Source organism: Vulpes vulpes, chromosome 1 (assembly GCF_048418805.1).
Source record: "Vulpes vulpes isolate BD-2025 chromosome 1, VulVul3, whole genome shotgun sequence".
Classification (NCBI taxonomy): Eukaryota; Metazoa; Chordata; class Mammalia; order Carnivora; family Canidae; genus Vulpes; species Vulpes vulpes.
The window spans coordinates 9,497,558-9,516,103 of NC_132780.1; the positions used below are offsets into that span (position 1 = coordinate 9,497,558).

Here is an 18,546-nt window from a genome sequence, read left to right on the forward strand (position 1 = left end):
GCACTTATTTAAAAAAAAAAAAACTGCTTTTTCTTTTAGAACTTTATTTATTTAAGAGAGAGAGAGCACAAGCAGAGGGGGCAGCAGGCAGAGGGAGAGGGAGAAGCAGGCTCCCCGCAGAGCAGGAAGCCTGAGGCGGGGCTCGATCCTCAGAGCCTGGGATTATGACCTGAGCCAAAGGCAGACCCTAACCAGGCTGAACTACCCAGGCACTTAAAAAAAAAAAAAAAGTTTAAAAAGTGGGAAGAGATTTCATTGGCTGATCCTAGGTCACATGCCATCTCTTACCCAATCCCCACAGCCAGGGTGGTTTTCAGTGTTCTGATTGGCTAGCTTGGCCCATGAGGCCTCTTGGCGCTCTAGGTTTTTTTTCAGTCGGAGCTCAGGCCTCAGAAGGCCTGAGCTATAGCAGCTCTGCGCTCCAGAACTTTGGAACAAAAGTCTTCACTTGGTTCTTGGGTTTTGACTATTGAGTTGCAATGCTTTGCTCTAATCTGTTACCACTTAACTTCATTGCTGTAATACTGAATTCTTTCATGGCTTTCCCCCATCTGTTCAGAGTCACACAAGTAATACATAAGTATATTCTTTTGGTTAAAGATCTTACTAACGTAGAGGTCTTCAGTGAAACATAACGTCTCCCTTAACCATACCACCCATTCACACACCCCAAAGAAACCTCAGTTATGATTTGGTGTGCAGGATCCCTCTGAACCTTTTTTCTGTGCATTTACTGACTACCTGTATGGATTTTTAATATTTTAAGATTTTAATTCAAAATTTTTACAAATTACACTTTATGGCTCAGACATCAAAAGCTATATAAAAAAAATCCTATGTGACAAGTCTCTCCTTCACCCCAGTCTCCATTCACTGAGTTCTCATCCCCCCTGATAGGTACCATCTGTGATTAATTTCTTGTTTATCCCAGAGAATTTTTATGAATGTGCAACCCATGACAAATATATTCAAATGTGTGTTCTAAGTTGCTTTTTTCTCTTAACAACAACTCTTGGTCATTATTCCATACTGATGTGGATTTGTTTAACCGTTTCACTCTTGTTGGGCATCATGTTTGTTTCCAATTTTTTGCCATTATAAACTCTGCAACAGTGTGATCCTTGGACACACATCTCAGCTACAGTGAACATCCTTGGGCAAACATCTTTGTGCACATGTGCCAGTATTTCTTTAGTTGTATTCCTAGAAGTGGAAGTGCAAGCGCTGGGTCAAACCATATAAATATTTTTGCATTTTGATAGGATCTGCCAAGTTGCCTTCCAAAAAGGCTCCACTAATTTACACCACCACTGGCCGACAGTGGCTGAACATGCCCATCTCCCTGCATCTTTGCCAATAGTAGATATTATCCATCTTTCACATGTCTGCCAATCTGGCGAATAGGAGAGGGTACCTTGTTTTAATTTGCATTTTCCTGCTGATTAGTGAGACTAGGCATCTCTTCCATGTGCTTATTTTTATTTCTTCTTTTTTTAAGGTTTTATTTATTCATTTGAGAGAGATAGAGAAAGCACGAGTGGGGAATGAAGGAGAGAGGGAGAAGCAGGCTCCCCACTGAGCAGGGAGCCCCATGCCAGGACCCTGGGATCATGACCTGAGCTGGGCCACCCAGCTGCCCCTGTGTGCTTATTTCTACTTCTCTGTGTTGCCTATTCACTGGGAGTGGTGCCTATTCGAATTGGGGCAGTCTTTTTCTTTGCCAGTGACATTCATTTGTGCATTGAACAAATCGCAACTGAAGACCTGTTACATGCCAGAGACTGTTCTAGGCGCTCAGAAATACAGAAGTCAATTGACATAAACCCTTCCCTCATGAAGCTCCCATTCTAGAAGAAGGAGGCCAATAAAAAAGCCACAAGTAAGGACAGAATTGTCTTATGGTGCTAAGTGGATACGAAGGAAGCAGGATAAAGGGAATTCTTTGTCAAAGAAACTAGTTCCTTGTTCTATTACGTGTTATGTTAAATTTTTTTTCAGGTTGCCATTTGCCTTCTAACTACATCTAGAAATGTGGGTTGCTGCAAAAGTATTTTATGTGGCCAAATTTATAAATCTTTCCCTTTATGATTTTTTCTTTTCCTTTTTTTTTTTTTGCTTGGAAAGATTTTCTCCATCCTAAGATTATAAAAGCATTTGCCCAGGTTTTCTTCTGCGCCTTATGGATTTACTTATTCCATTTAAGTCTTTAATCCATCTGGAATTGTTTTCAGCATAAAGAGCAAGGAAGGGATCCAGCTAAATTGGTTAGCCAGTTGGCCCGTGACCACTCATTGAATAATCCATCCTTTCCTTGGGGATTTGAAATGGCATCTGTAAAATGTATGAATTCTCCAGGGTGTTGGGGTCTGCGTTTGCGCTTTCTGTCTATCCCTATGGCATACCAACCATTTAAATCACTATCACTTTATACTTATGACATTTGGGGAAGTTGGCTCTTTGGACAAATTACCTAACTTCTCTGGGCCTCAGCTTCCACCTCTGTAAAAAGAGGATATCACCAAATTTGAAGGGTGGTCCTGAGAATTAATGAATTAATGGCCTTTACCCCAGGGGGGCAGGTAAGTCTCTTTGAGAAGGTAACGTCTGAGCTGAAATCTAACTGACTTGGAAGAGTCAGAACCCGGTAGAGGGAATAACAGAGGCAAAGGCCTGGAGGCAAGAACTAGGTTAGCGTGTGGCAGTTATCAAGTGAGGAGCACAGCGCTAACGGAGGGATTGAGCAGGGCCGAGTGAAATGGGGGCGTCTCGGCGGTCACCCTAAAGGTACTGGAGAGCCACAGCAGGATGGGGAGGGAGGGGCGAGCCCGTTGACTCCGCGCTGCCCCTGTCCCCACAGTCGATGGAGTCGCAGGTGGAGGAGTGGTACCGCGAGGTGGGAGAGTTGCAGGCGCAGACCGCCGCGCTGCCGCTGGAGCCGGCCAGCAAGGAGCTGGTGGGCGAGCGGCAGAACGCGGTGGGCGAGCGCCTGGTGCGCCTGCTCGAGCCGCTGCAGGAGCGCCGCCGCCTGCTGCTCGCCTCTAAGGAGCTGCACCAGGTGGCGCACGACCTCGACGACGAGCTGGTGAGGACCCGCGCGGGGACTGGGGCGGGGCCGCGGCATGGGGAGCGGAGGGGATGGTTGCGCGGCGGCGGCGGCGGGACCGGACCCCGCAGGGGAGCCCGCGGCCGGCGGGGGCGTGGAGGCCAGGAGTGGGGGCGGGGCCGGGGGGCCTTGGCGAGTTCACGGGCGGCGCTGGCTGGGAGACCTCCCACTGACCCGCTGCCGGACTAGTCACCCGTTCACTCGTTCACTTCTTCATTCATTCATTCGTTCGTTCATTCATTCACCTTTCCGCGTTTCCTCATTTGCATTCATTCATTGACTTATTCATTAAGTCATTTAGTTATTCATTGACTCATCTTTTATTCTTTCCTCCACTGATTATTGCTACTCATTTATTCACTCACCCCTCATTCATTCATTTTTCTCATTCGGTCCCCGGCTTCCTGACTTGCTCATTCATTCTTCCGCTCATTAATTTGCTCATACACTTGATCATTAGGGGCCCAGCTCTGTACTTGAATGATGCAGGGGTCACAGGGGGGACCCAGCAGACTCCATTTGCCCCATAGAGGGCTCAAGAGTCCTAGGGAGAAAACAGACTTATCTCCAGACAATGACAACTCAGGGTGGTTAGGGCTCTTATGAGGGAGTTTAGGAAGCTGTGGGAGCCCAGAGGAGGCAACTGGCCAAGGTCCAAAGTCAGGGAGTGTTTCCTAGAGGAGGGGATGTCTGAGTTGAGACATGAAGGGAGAGTCTCCGTGAGCCAGAGCGGAAAGGGAATTGCAGGATGCAAGACCTGTCTGTGCAAAGGACAGAGGTAAGTGAGCATGAACCTGGCTTGAGTGCAGAGTAAAACAGAGCATGTCGAGAGAGACGAGGCCAAAGAGGTGACCAGGCTCTTTAATGAGGAAGGGCCTTAGATGCTGTGCAGGTGGCTTACAGTTTAATTGGGATGCAGGGGCCCTTGGGTGTATTCTCCCCTTGACTTTCTCCCTGTATCCTCTCCAGGCATGGGTCCAGGAGCGACTGCCATTGGCCATGCAGACGGAGCGAGGCAATGGTTTGCAGGCTGTCCAGCAGTACATCAAAAAGAACCAGGTGAGCAGAGCCAGGGTGAGGGTCTGGGTTAGGATACATTGGGATACAAATGAAAGAAACAGCTCAAAGTGGTTAAAGCCAAAAACAAAGGAGGGGGAGGGGAATCTGTTTGCTCTTGTCATTGAGAAGACTGTGGACAGCAGGTATAGATGCATTCAGGTACTTCCATGATATCATGAATCTCTCAACTCCCCTGTGTGTGTGTGTGTGTGTGTGTGTGTGTGTGTGTTTCTGCATTAGCTTTGTTGTCAGGCCAATTATCCTCTCTTGATGGTAAAAGACCTCCAACAGATTCCAATGTACATCCCATCAGTGGGAGTGAAAAGGATTTCTCTCAATAATTTCAGCAATAGTCCCAGCCATAACTCTTATTGGCTCAGCTTGAGTCACATGCCCATCTCTGAACTGATCGTGGTGGCCAGGGATTTAGACTGCTGTGTCGGCCTGGTCTGGACTCAGGCCCACTCTTGGAATCTGCAGGTAGAGTCAGTCTAACTTAATTACCTGGGCTGAGATGGAGACACGAGGGTTCCCCAGAGGAAAGTCAGGGTCCCATGAGTAACAGTAGGAGAATGGCTATTGGACAAGGAAAAATAAAAGTAACAAGAAGAAAGAACCCAAACCACCCACAGGGAGAAAGGATAGAGATGATCAGCGAGAGAGCGCTGACTCCTGCTGGTGTCTACTCCACTCATTGTGGGGGGAGCTTTTGAGCCTCTAAGATCTCTGGATCTCTGTTCATCTCCCTGGGCCTCAGTTCTACATCTAAATAAGTAGAGCATTGGTCTAGAGCAGTGGTTTTCAAATCACTTAGCAGAGGAACTTTTTGGTCAAAGCAACTCATTCACCAAAACCCAGTGTAAGACACACGAGAAATACTACCACTACTAATTACACATTGATTAAAGACTTGCTGTGTACTAAGTACAGTCCTAGGGTGTTATACGTGGGTTTAAAAAACAATTTAATCCCCACAACCCTATCAGATAGGTATTCTCATTACTCCCCTTTACCAAAAAACAGGAATTGGGAGAATGGGCCCTGAAAGATGGGGAGATGGCCTTACAAATTATTCTCAAAAGATTTGTGACCATCCAGCCCCAGCTAGAGTTCTTTATGAGGCTGGAGGGTTTTGTTTTCATTTTTCTATTTTGATGAAAACACTCTTGGCTGGTGTTTTTTGTTTGTCTGTTTTGTTTTTTGTTTTTTAAGATTTTTTTTGAGAGCCTGTGCACCTGTGTATGGGGATGGGGGGGGGGGGCCAAAGGGAGAGGGAGAAACAGACTCCCTGCTGAGTTGGGAGCCCAAGTAGGAAGGCAGATGCTTAACTGACTGAGCCACACAGGAGCCCCAGAGAACACTCTTGGCTGTTGACTGTTTGGGGACAAGAAGAACTGGTCCATCCCTTTTACAGTTGAAGGAAAGAACCAAGTGCACTTCATGCTTAAGGCAGGGGGAGCTCCCCTGTGCGTGTGCAGGAGTGCTGGATGCTCCAGGGCTGGCAGAGGAGTAACAGCATCTAGTATTGACTGAGCACCTACTGCGTGCCAGGCACAGTTCTGAGTGCTCCAGGGTACAGCAACCCCCTGAGGTGGACATTAAGCACGCCACCACCAGCCATGGGAAGCTGGCAAGTTCCTTAACCTCTCTGTGCCTCAGTTTCCTAGAGAACTGGAGCTGCACTGAGGACTAGATGAGTGGCGGCATCACGCAAGGCCCCTGCATAGCAAAGTGCCTGGCAGGTGGCAGGAGCTCAGGGTTGCCTATTATCACCTCCGTTTGCAAGACAAGGAAACTGAGGCACAGGAGAAGCTAAGTAAGGTGTGCACCAAGTTCAGAGCTGATTGAGGGAAACTTCTGGGCTGATAGAAGTGTCCCATATTCTGACCTGGGTATGCGTGTACCCACGTGTAAATACGTGTTGAACTCTACCCAGATTTGCACGCCTCATTGCACGTGAATTAGACACACACTCTCCCCAGCAACCTGATTCTCAGCCCGATTCGGCCATGAGTGGGTATTTTACACCACCAGGGTCTTGGTTAAGAGCACAGTGTCTGGAGCCTGCGTCCTGTGTCCAAATCCTGTTGCCCCCTTACTAGCTGCTTGCTCTCAGGCGATGAACTGCGCCTCTCGGTCCCGTTTTCCCACCTGCAACATGGGGGTATGAGTGAGCGAGGAACAGTAAACTGCCTGGGGGTGCCTGGCGCAAGGGGGGCGCTCTGCGGGGGTCTCTGATTCCCTCCGTGGGCCGTGCCAGTCTCCCGGGGTGCGGGCAGTGCCCGTCTCCACCCACGCCCCCACCTCTGCCCCCAGGGCCTGCGGCGGGAGATCCAGGCGCACGGGCCGCGGCTGGAGGAGGTGCTGGAGCGCGCGGGCGCGCTGGCGTCGCTGCGCAGCCCCGAGGCGGAGGCCGTGCGCCGCGGCCAGGAGCAGCTGCAGGGCGCCTGGGCCGGGCTGCGGGAGGCGGCTGAGCGGCGGCAGCAGGTGCTGGACGCTGCCTTCCAGGTGGAGCAGTACTACTTCGACGTGGCCGAGGTGGAGGCGTGGCTGGGCGAGCAGGAGCTGCTCATGATGAGTGAGGACAAGGGCAAGGTGCGCCCGGGCTGGGGGTGCGGGGGGCCTGGGGGCGCTGGAGCCCGGGCCGGCCGCTGCAGCCTCATCGCCCGCGCCGTGTGCCCCCAGGACGAACAGAGCACCCTGCAGCTGCTCAAGAAGCACCTGCAGCTGGAGCAGGGCGTGGAGAACTACGAGGAAAGCATTGCGCAGCTGTCGCGCCAGTGCCGGGCGCTGCTGGAGATGGGGCACCCCGACAGGTGGGCGGGGCCCGTTCTTAAGGAATGATTCACAAGGATCTGAAACTTCGCTTTTGGAAATTGCAATAGGGCTCCACTTGGACTTTAGGGTGGGAGGGGCCCTCACTGCCTACGAGCTGGAGCCCTCGGATTTCAGCATATGGTTGGAGCCCCAAGTGGCAGGGCAGTGCCCCAGGGATGGTTAAGAGGGTGATCCAGGGGTACTGGGATTTGAGTATAGGGGTGAGAGGTGATGTCTCAGGCCCAGGAGAGAAGGAAGAGGTCAGGACAAGGAAGGGTCCTCTTCCCACCCAGTGTCTGGGCAGCATCTGAAAGGACAGAAAAGCTTGGAGTGCCGTGATTGGGGATAGCCCTAGACCTCCTGGGTGGCCAGGCATGGGGCCTCCCTGAGGCCAGAAGTAGGGGTCACATCTGGGAGGCCTGGACTAGGGGTGAGACCTGAGAGGGGGCACAGGGCTAGGCCTCTGTCCTCCAGAGCTGGAGGTGAGATAGGTTGGCTGGGGATTCAAGTAGGGAGTTAGGAGCCCCACTCAGTCCCTGGAGAGTTAAGCAGTGGGACCATGGAGAGGCTGAGGGAAGGTGGGAGCAGTGAGCTTGTGAAGCTTAGGGAAGCAAAGCTTTCACTGAGTGCTAGGATGCAAGTACTGGATTCACTGAATCCAAGCCTTGTGGAAGAGAGGCTCCCCACGAAGGAATCTGAGCAGATGCTACCCTGGCTGAAGGTTCAGAGGAAACTCAGCCTTGCCCTGAGATGGGATGGCAGGGGGTCACAGCTCTGTCCTGGAAGTCTCCATCCCTGCCCCTTGCTGTCTTCCATCAGCGAGCAGATCAGCCGTCGGCAGTCGCAGGTGGACCGTCTGTACGTGGCCCTCAAGGAGCTGGGTGAGGAGCGCAGGGTGGGCCTGGAGCAGCAGTACTGGCTGTACCAGCTCAGCCGCCAGGTGGACGAGCTCGAGCACTGGATTGCGGAGAAGGAGGTGGTGGCTGGCTCGCCTGAGCTTGGCCAGGACTTTGAGCACGTCACGGTGAGCATCATTAGGAATAACATCAATACCTGTGGCTCCTGTGTATGCTACTAGGGCTCTCTGGTCCTCAATTTCCCCAGCTGTCAGATGAGGATAATAAATAGCCCCCACCTCCTGACTCTTTTGTGCGCCCAAAGAATTGCCATAGTGTAAAGCACTTAGGTTAATACTCCGCGCACACAGCGCCTAACATAGGAAGTGGTAGTTACTGTCACCTGATTATTTTTCTTGTTGTTGTTACTGTTATTGCTACAGAGTAAGTGCTCCATAGTGTGAGATACTATTTTTCTTAGCATGACTGTCATCATCATCATCATCATCATCATCGTCGTTACGATCATTACTCTTACCTGCTACAGATGGTGGGCCGGGGTGGCGGGGCTTGTGTGTGCAGGACCTTTGCTCAAGCCGTGTTCCCGGGGGCAGGTGTTGCAGGAGAAATTCTCAGAGTTCGCCAATGAGACGGGCACCGCAGGGCGGGAGCGGCTGGCGGCCGTGAACCAGATGGTGGATGAGCTGATTGAGTGCGGCCACACGGCGGCGGCCACCATGGCTGAGTGGAAGGACGGCCTGAACGAGGCCTGGGCCGAGCTGCTGGAGCTTATGGGCACTCGGGCCCAGCTGCTGGCTGCCTCCAGGGAGCTGCATAAGTTCTTCAGCGATGCCCGAGAGCTTCAGGGACAGATCGAGGAGAAGCGGAGGCGACTGCCCCGCCTGACCGCCCCGCCTGAGCCGAGACCCAGTGCCAGCTCCATGCAGCGGACCCTGCGCGCCTTTGAGCATGACCTGCAGCTCCTCGTGTCCCAGGTGGGGTGCCGGCGGCCAAGAGGGGAGGTGGGAGGGTCTGCACAGTGTGGCCAAGGGGCGTTGGGCAGCAGGGCAGGCAAAACTCAGGCTGTAGAGCAGGTGGAGATTTGACAGTGGAACAGGTGAAAACAGACCAGAGAACAGAGAGAAGGGAGATGAGGGGGGCAAGTAAAAACCCACTGACTGCATGGTGCCTGGAAGTCAGACGGTGCCTGAGAACGCTGGTAGAGTGTGTCTAAAAGAGATGAGACGAGGTTTCCAGTGGAGACTGGGCAGGGGGTCTCCTAGAGGCTGTGAAGGGAATCTTACCCAAATCCAGATGGAGAGCCTAAGAGAAATTTCAGAGGGTTCTGAGAAATCTGGCTGCGGGGCAGATAGAAATTAGATAGCAGGTCTCTGATGGAAATCGTATGATTTTCCTGAAAAGACATTCGATGGGGGTGGATTTCATGGACATGGCAACAGAGCTAACAGAAATCAGGCTGTGGAGCTCACAGGAATTGGGAGGCGGATCTGAGAAATCAGATGGAAACGAAGCAGTGGGCCTAATAGAGCTCACATGGCCAACTGGAGAAATTGGGCTACCAGTCCAGTGGAAGGTAGAAACTGAACAGTCATCCTCATATGAACCATAGAGATGACTGTTAGAAGTCAGGCAGAAAGTGGGCATGTCAACCAGAAATCAGGTGGTGGGTAAGAGGGAGACCCCGCTGTGGGGTTGCAAGGGTGCAGGGTCCTGGCACCCAGCCAGCAGGTGGGGGCAGGAGGGCAGGGCTGGGACCCCACGGAGGGCCGGTGCTGGAGCTAGCATGCCCCTCAGGTACGGCAGCTACAGGAAGGGGCGGCCCAGCTGCGGACGGTGTACGCGGGTGAGCACGCAGAGGCCATCGCCAGCCGGGAGCAGGAAGTACTACAGGGCTGGAAAGAGCTGCTGGCTGCCTGTGAGGACGCCCGCCTGCACGTCAGCTCCACGGCCGACGCCCTGCGATTCCACAGCCAGGCCCGGGACCTGCTCTCCTGGATGGATGGCATCGCCAGCCAGATTGGGGCCGCTGACAAGCCCAGGTGCCCCTCATCCCACCTCGGGCTTCCTACCTGCTTCTGGGCGCCCACCCCCAACCCATCAGAGTCCCCTTCCCATAGGAAATCACAACAGCCAACACCTGGGTGGCAGGCACTGTACTAAAAGCTTCATGTGTATTATGACCCCTTGTCAGGCCTGGCCTTGGCGACTCAGAGCACAGGGCATCCTCCTGCCTTCGGGCCTTCCCAGTTGTGGGAGGGTCACAGCATGGGGTAGGCCACAGCCAGGATAGGGACAGCGATGTGTGGCACTGTATTAGCGGCTCAACCCAGAGGGTAGCGGGCACTGATCTATTGCTGATGTGAGGGTCCAGCCGAAGCCTGTGTCTTGGTGATTGGGACCCAGGGTCTTTCCATCACTCAGCCCTGGGAGTTACATTCAGCTGCAGAGGAGGAAAAAATCACACGGGAACTTTGAGGGACTAAACCTCCGCCCAGTAGCCCCAACCTGTCTGCCAACGAGGCTGGGAGACAGTCCAATGGTGTGTCCGGAAGACAGGGATTTCGAGTGTGGTGGACACACAGCATTATTTCTGTGACTGTGAGGCCTTGCCTATGTTCATTTGCCCAGCAAACATTTGTCAACTGCTTACCGGGCGCTGGATGGTGAACAAGGGCAAGCTGCTGCCCTGATGCAGCTTACATTCTGAGGGTGGAGACAGGCAACACATAAATTGAAAAGCATCTACTATTATTTCAGATAGCAGTAAGTGCTCTGAAGACAAATAGAGTAAGGGAAGGGGGCGAGGGGTTGGCTGGCAAGGCCTCTCCGAGGATGGGATGTTTGTGTGAAGACCTAGGTGAAGTGATGGTGAGGTGGGTAAAGACTGCGGGGCAGGGTTTTCCAGGTGGAGGGATCAACAAGTGCAAAAACCCTGCAGTAGGTTGTGGTTATGTGTGTCAGAGGCACAGGTAGACAATCATTATGTCTGGATGGAGTGAATGATGTGGGTGAGAGGCGGAAGATCACCCCAGATGTTGTGGGAAAGAGTATGGAGGGCAAGGTAGAAACAGGTGGACCAGCCAGGAGGCTGCTGCTATAATCCAGATGAGAGGTGGGGGTGGCTTGGTCCAGTGTGGAGGTTGTACAGATGGGAAGAAGTGATTCATTTTAGTAGTTAACATCTTTTTATTATGAAAAATTCAGATATACACAGAGGTAGCAATACCAGTATAGGGACCCCACATGTGGAGGGTGGACACCCATCAACATTTGGCCCATCCTGTTTCGTCTGTACACTTCCTGACTACCCCCCCACCCCTCGCTGAGTTCTCTTAAAACCCAGTCTCAGGCTTCACTCATTTCACAGGGTATGTTTTAAAATTATAAATGTCCAATGTAACTGCATTAGCTTCAGGGGGCTGAGAGAGAAAAAAAAAAGAGGAGTTATGGATGAATGATGGGTGAATTTACTGAGGTGGAGAACTTCAGGGGAGGCATTTCTGGGAGATAGAGAATCAGAGATCATTCTAGATACACTAAGTCTTAGGTAGGCATCATTATAATGTGGGAGCTTCAAAAATAAGTTTGGACCAAAAAAAAAAAAAGAAAGAAAGAAAAGTTTGGACATATTAAGTCTTATAAAGCTATACTTGCTGTTGGGACCTTCAGAAATTTGGGATTTGTTTCAGACCTATGATAGCTGAGAACAGTCCAATGGTTATATAATGCAAGCTATGAATGTGAGCCACATATAGAATTTAAGATCTTCTTGTAATCACATCAAAAAAAATACAAAGAAGTGAAAATTAATCTTAGTAATTCATTCTATGTAACCCCATAGACCCCAAATATAATCACTTCAACAAGAATTATTGAGGGGGGCCGGGCTGGCTCAGTCAGGAGAACATGTGACTCTTGATCATGAGCTCAAGCCCCACACTGGGGGTAGAGTTTACTTTAAAAAGAATTAAAAATATTATTAAAAAATAAATAAAAGTACTGAGATATTTTACACTCCTCAAAATATGGTGTGTACTTTACACTTCAACACATCTCAGTTCAGACTGGCCGCATTTCTAGGGCTCCATGGCTTACCCATGTCTAGTGGCTACCTACCGTTTGGATAGCACAGACTTAGAATGTTCAGATCACTGACTAGTGGAGCCTTCAGAAGCATAGCTGGAAAAAATCAGGAGGAAAATGGACCTTGAAATCTGAGGTTAGAATCATCAAAGTGTGATATTCTAACCCCTTGGAAAAAGTTGGAATCACTGAGTGAAGAGCCTTGGCCTCTCAGAACCTGGTCTGAGAAGGTGGGTGCCCCAACATGCTCAGCGATTTAGGCTCCTCAGGAGTCATATCTGTCATGGGGGCTGGGGGAGGCTACCTGAGACTCAGATTCCTGCCCCCTGCCCCAAACACTGTAGGGACGTGTCATCAGTGGAGGTGCTCATGAACTACCACCAGGGCCTGAAGACTGAGCTGGAGGCACGGGGGCCAGAGCTGACAGCCTGCCAGGAGCTGGGGCGCTCTCTGCTGCTCAACAAGAGTGCCATGGCTGATGAGGTGGGAAGGGGTGCAGGGGCTCCCCCTCCACCATCCAGGCCCATTGTGGTGGGAGTCATCCTTGACGCCTTTCCTACCCATCTGCCACTCCCAGATCCAGGCACAACTGGACAAGCTGGGAACCAGGAAGGAAGAGGTGTCAGACAAGTGGGACCGCCATTGGGAATGGCTGCAGCAGAGTGAGTGGGGGCCCAGACACACATGGGGCTCAAGGGCACAGAGACCTGCTCCGGCACATTTGGAAAGGGCCAGAGGGTGACACAGCAGGCTTTGGACACCACTCATGGGTGCCCAGCAACATGAAGGCCTGGGAGGGTGGACAAGAGGACTGCCTTGCCATTGAATCCCTGCTGGCAGTCACCTAGAGGAGAAGCTGGTGCCCTCAGAGAGGCCCCCAGGCCCTCTCATTCTTGCAGAGCCCAGAGTGGTCAGGGCTGGGATACAGGAAGCCAGAGGGTGTAGAGGGTCAGAGAAAACAGCCCGTGCCCTGTGAAGGCCCCACAGGCGCCCCCATCCCTCTGACCCCCAATGTCTCCCCTCAGTGCTGGAAGTGCACCAATTTGCCCAGGAGGCGGTGGTGGCCGATGCCTGGCTGACAGCCCAAGAGCCGCTCCTGCAGAGCCGGGAGCTGGGCAGCAGCGTGGATGAGGTGGAGCAGCTTATCCGGAGACACGAGGCCTTCCGCAAAGCGGCCGCAGCCTGGGAAGAAAGGTTCAGCTCCCTGCGGCGCCTGACCACGGTCAGCACCCCACACCCTGCCCGGGCCACCCCCCCCACCCCCACCAGCCATCCCTCTATGTGAGACAGACACCAGGACTTGGTGCTCAGCACTGTGTCGAGTGAGAGCTGACACAGATCCTGATGGGACTCCCAATCCAGCGGGGGACGAGGGAACAGAGCCTGTCACCTGACAGTGACAGCCCAGGGCTGGGATGGGGGGGAAACACAAGGGGCTGTGGGAGCCCAGAAGCACTTGTCCTGGCTTAGGGGGTTCGGAGCCCATCTGAGACTTGAAGAATGAGAGACCATTGTGTTAAGGTCCTGGGTTGGGAGGACATTCCGGAAGGAGGCTACAGGGGTCAGAAAGGCAGCTAGAGAAAGTGATGATTTAGCCGAGTCTTAACACTAAATGTTTGCCAAGGAAAATAGGGATTAAGTTCCCGGCAGGGAAAAGCATGGGCCCAGGCCTGCACAAACTTGCTTTTTCAAAAATAGAAACTGCTAAACTGCGTGGGGAGGCGTGGGGAGGCGTGGGGCGGCCGACAACCCAGAGGCGGGGTTCAGACCACCCCCAGCCCCCCAGACCCCCTACCTGACCCTGGCCCCTCCCTTCCCAGATAGAGAAACTCAAGGCTGAACAGAGCAAGCAGCCCCCCACCCCCCTGCTGGGGCGCAAGTTCTTTGGAGACCCCACGGAACTGGCGGCCAAGGCAGCGCCCCTCCTGCGGCCAGGGGGGTACGACAGGGGCTTGGAGCCGCTGGCTCGCCGGGCCTCGGACACACTGTCGGCGGAGGTGCGGACCCGGGTGGGGTACGTGCGCCAGGAGCTCAAGCCCGAGCGCCTCCAGCCGCGCATCGACCGGCTGCCGGAGATCCCGGGGAGGGTGGAGCCCCCGGCCCCGCCGGCCGCACCGGAGAATGTGGTGGAGACCCCCGGGGCCCTCGCCGCGGTGGCGGCGGTCGCGGCGGTGGCGGAGCAGGTGCGGCCGAGGCCGGAGCGCCAGGAATCAGCGGATCGCGCGGAGGAGCTGCCCAGGAGGCGGCGACCAGAGCGGCAGGAGTCGGCGGATCAATCCGAGGAGGCTGCGCGGAGGCGACGGCCCGAACGGCAGGAGTCAGCGGAGCACGAGACCGCGCATAGCCTCACCCTGGGCCGCTACGAGCAGATGGAGCGGCGGCGCGAGCGGCGTGAGCGGCGGTTGGAGAGACAGGAGTCCAGCGAGCAGGAGATGCCCACCCGAGGAGAGCTGGCCAAGGGGTGAGGCCCCAGTGTGCCTGGGGAGTGAGGGAAGGCGGGCTCGAAGGGCTCTTGGAGCCACACAGGCCCAGTGGGGGGGGCTTCCGGGGCTCAGGACTGCTTAAGATACTGTCCTGGCACCCGTTTCGTGGAGGGGTAAGCTGAGGCTGAAAGAGGTTAGGAGGGATGCTCATTGTCCCACAGCTAGGTGGCCTGGGTGGGGATTTTGTGCCTTTGCACCTTAGTTTCTCTGTTGCGTTAGTGGTAGAACGATATTCTCCCTAATAGGACATAAGACCCTTTATCACAGTTTCAGCCTGATAAATGGGGGTTGGGGGGGTTACCATCATCTCCTTTTTGTGGATAGGGCCCCTGTGGCTCAGAGAGGGCAAGTCACTCAGTTTGGATCAAGTAGGCCTGGAACCCAGGCCTTTCAGACCCCTGTGTGAGCCAGAGTGTGAGGAGCAGATAGATCCAATCGGCAGCATCTCCAGAAAGAGGCCTTTGGCCAAATACATTTTGGAGACAATGACATCTTCGTTTTAATTTTATATATCACGAACAATTGCTGAGTCCCCAGTCAGCGTGTGGTTTGTGCTGGGGAGAGCAGTGACCAAACCAGCCTCAGCCCTGCTTTCATGGAGATGGCAGTCTGGTGGGGGAAACAGACTTGTCACCGGATAGTGATGACCCAGAATGATCAGGGCAGGGATGGGGCAAGTCCAGGAGTCTTGGGAACTCAGGGGATGAGTAGAAAAAAGGCAACACAATGTTCAAAGGCTTAAAGGCACCAGTTTGCATTTTCCTCTGGTTAAAACTCAAAGAGGAGGCTCTGTCCTCCGTTCAACAGACATGTCCCAAGTACCCGTGGTGTATAAGGCAAGTATCTGAGAAAGGCAGAGTGGACAGGGGCCTGGCACCTCAGGCTAAGAGGTGGAGGCTCCTCCAGCCAACCAGCCTGGTCCCTGGGAGAGGGCATCCCAGTTCCATTGGGTCTTTCGGCCTCCCTCCTCCCAGGAAGGCCACCCTGGCTGACATTGTGGAGCAGCTGCAGGAGAAAGAAGCAGGCCCAGGGCTCCCTGTTGGGGTAAGTTGAGCCTTAGGACCGGTTGGCGGTATGGGGGGAACCCCCTCCTCGGAGCAGGAATCAGGACCCAGAAACACCAATGCCTAGCCCTCCTTCCCCCGGATCTGAACCCTGCAGTTTCTCAGGGGATGATAGAGAGGGCCCCCAGGTGCCTCCCACAATCTGAAAATTTCACCTTTAGAAAGATGAGGCCGCCAGCCTAAGGAGACTCCTACCCCCTCTACACACACTTCCCACATCTGTCGTGGGGTCTCAGATATCCTCACAGACAGCCGCGCACACACAGAAGCCCCAGGTTCCTCCTACAGACAGCTGGGACACACCCTGCCTGCACCCCCACCTCCATAGGCCTAGGGCTTTCCTCCCCAAGATCCAGAGCGATTCCAAACCCAGGAGTCCTGACAGTCTCACCCCCAACACCGATGGGGCCCCTAAGAGTTAAGCCTCCAGCCCCGAGGTCTTCCGGTCCTCGCCTCCAAGACAGATGGGACCCCCCACCCCCGACCCGTGAGTCCCCCAGACAGATGGCCCCCACACGCCCCCATGGACAGCACCCCTCTTCCCCCTCCCTTCACACAGCCGTCGCTGCCTCAGCCTCGCGAGCTTCCCCCAGGCCGCCTGCCCAACGGGCTTGAGCCGCCCGAGCGGACACCTCGGCCGGACCGGCCGCGGGCGCGGGACCGGCCCAAGCCGCGCCGGCGGCCGCGGCCCAGAGAGGGTGGTGAGGGCGGGGGAAGCCGGCGCTCGCGCTCCGCCCCGGCCCAGGGCGGCTCCGCCCCCGCGCCTCCGCCACCGCCCACTCACACAGTGCAGCACGAGGGCTTCCTGCTGCGCAAGCGCGAGCTCGACGCTAACCGCAAGTCGTCCAACCGGTGAGCGCGTGGGCGGGGCTTTGGAAGGCGGGTCCCAAGCTCAGTGTCCAATGAGTGAATAGACGGGGCTGAGGAGGGGGGTGGTACTAACCGTCCGGGAATCCGGAGGGTGGCGGGAGTAGGCGGGGCCTGGAGAGGGGCGGGGCTTAATGTCAAGAACTCAAACCTACTAACTGGAGGAACGGGACGTGAACTTAGCGTGTCGGTTGGGCGAGGGGGTGGGGCCTAGGTGGGAGCCGGAGCCGAAGAAAATATTCCCAGTGCAGATAAGCTGAGATCCAAACTCATAGCGATCAATTCAAGAGTCAAGTAGCGCTCATAGCAAGTTGGATTTGGGGTCCGGGTTCCAATGGCTTGTGAGGTGGAGCCTGGAGAGGTCATCCAGCCAGTGAATGGGGTGGGTCCACCCTCGAAGTTTCGCATCGTGGCTGGGGTGGGCGGAGAGGTCTGAAAAAGGGGCGGAGACACTGCTCTGAGGTCTGAGGTGGGGGGCACAACTAGGGGTCCAGATAGTGATGTGCTTACTCTTGGTAGTCCAAACCTTAATTGTCCAGTTGGACGGTAGAATCTAGGGAGAGGTGGAGTCAAAAAGGGAAGCGCTGGCCAACCAACAGAATGAGGCAGAACAGGTTGAGATTATGCCCTGAGGCAGTCTTTCTTCCTTGTGGTGAGGCCAAGGTGCTAATAAAGGGGCGCCTTTGGTGTATTTTACTCTTGAGGGACTTCCTCCTCCGTTGAGGCTTTGGCCACATTCCAGACAGTGGACCAGTCCATATATTCTTTCAGGGGATTCCATGGTGGGTGGAGGAGTGCCAGGGAACATGCCCGAGCAAAGGCTTATGGAGAAGACAGCTTAAGTCTTGCCTTCAGGAAATTCAGCGTGGGAGGGGATGTGGCAGGGTAACCCCAGCAGGGGCCAGCATCAGGCTTGGAACTGAGAGTCTTAGATTCTCCCCTCAGCCTAGAAACAGCCATAAGGAAGAGGACCCCGGACATAGGACCCAAGCAGAGCAAAGGCCCGGAGGAAGGAAGGGGCAGGCATTTTCAGGGTATTCATGAAGAGTTCCCAGGCAGAGTGCTGTAACTCTGCCTTGAGCCCCGTGTCGTCACCCCAGGTCGTGGGTGAGCCTGTACTGCGTGCTCAGCAAGGGGGAGCTGGGCTTCTACAAGGACGCCAAGGGCCCGGCGTCTGGGGGCACACACGGCGGGGAGCCACTGCTCAGCCTGCACAAGGCCACCAGCGAGGTGGCTAGTGACTACAAGAAAAAGAAGCACGTCTTCAAGCTCCAGTGAGCCCCCAAATGGGCAAGAGAGGGAGGGATCCAAGGCCCACCTTCCCCCTCCCAGCAATACCCTGCTTCCCCCAGAGGAGAGTTGGCAGATGGGTGGGCCGGGCCCCTGCCCCAGATTCCCCAAGTCCTGTCTCCCCTTCTACAGGACCCAGGATGGCAGCGAGTTTTTGCTTCAGGCTAAAGATGAGGTGAGATCTGGTCCTTTCTCTCCCCCATCCGGACCTCAAGAACTACCTTGGCTTGCTGGTTCCTGGCCCAGAGTGATGGAGCTGTGAGCCAGAAACACAAGCCAGAGTCACCAGGCTGTGATGGGAAAGCCCAATAGCAGTGAGAGCCTAGAGGAAACCCCTAACCTATGGTTGGGGGTGGGGGGGGGAGGCAGGGATCAGGAGGGCTGCCTGGAGGCTCCAGGACAAAGTCCAGCCTCCTTGCCTTGGCCGCAGAGATGACACTGGGAAGATAAGAGGTGGAAGTTAGTTAAAAAGGAATGATTCAGGCAGAGAGAACTGCCAAGTGCAGAGAACCAGAGGTGCAGAAATGCAGAGCATTGACTGTGCTGGTGGAGGGTTCAAGGAGGAAAGGTCCCAGAAAGGTTTCCAGGGGCTAGATCTCAGAGCATTGTGGGCCATTTGAAGGAGGTTGGAGTTTGTCCTAAGGGCACTGGGGATCCATGGCAGACTTTTAAGCAAGATTGGGGGGGGGGGGGTCACAGCAATGTATAAGAAAGATCTTTTGTCAATAGGGTAGGTTGGGAAGGGGGAGAGGGGAGGTGTGGAGCCAGGAGGCAACCAGGACAGGGACCCAGGTGGGAGGACACAAGGCTGGACACCAGCTGACTTGTGGGAGGGGCATGGAGGTGGTTTAAAGAGATGTTGAAAATAATAATACTTGTTATCTCCTTCCTTCTTACAAAGGGCTCTGGAGTATTCCCCGGAG

The 18,546-nt window shown here is 54.3% G+C and overlaps 1 protein-coding gene across 7 annotated transcripts in view; it reads left to right on the forward strand.

The window, feature by feature from the left end:
• The window catches only part of SPTBN4 (spectrin beta, non-erythrocytic 4), a 76,111-nt gene that overhangs the window by 56,092 nt on the left and 1,473 nt on the right, over positions 1–18,546 (forward strand). For all 7 annotated transcript variants that reach the window (XM_072752927.1, XM_072752931.1, XM_072752937.1 and 4 more), the window contains 15 exons: positions 2,858–3,082; positions 4,073–4,162; positions 6,479–6,757; positions 6,848–6,978; positions 7,799–8,003; positions 8,430–8,810; positions 9,631–9,875; positions 12,264–12,402; positions 12,497–12,581; positions 12,945–13,141; positions 13,740–14,380; positions 15,377–15,446; positions 16,026–16,318; positions 17,434–17,607; positions 17,756–17,798. In XM_072752927.1, coding sequence (XP_072609028.1) covers positions 2,858–3,082; positions 4,073–4,162; positions 6,479–6,757; positions 6,848–6,978; positions 7,799–8,003; positions 8,430–8,810; positions 9,631–9,875; positions 12,264–12,402; positions 12,497–12,581; positions 12,945–13,141; positions 13,740–14,380; positions 15,377–15,446; positions 16,026–16,318; positions 17,434–17,607; positions 17,756–17,798 — 3,198 coding nt within the window. The remainder of the gene's footprint in view (positions 1–2,857; positions 3,083–4,072; positions 4,163–6,478; positions 6,758–6,847; positions 6,979–7,798; positions 8,004–8,429; positions 8,811–9,630; positions 9,876–12,263; positions 12,403–12,496; positions 12,582–12,944; positions 13,142–13,739; positions 14,381–15,376; positions 15,447–16,025; positions 16,319–17,433; positions 17,608–17,755; positions 17,799–18,546) is intronic.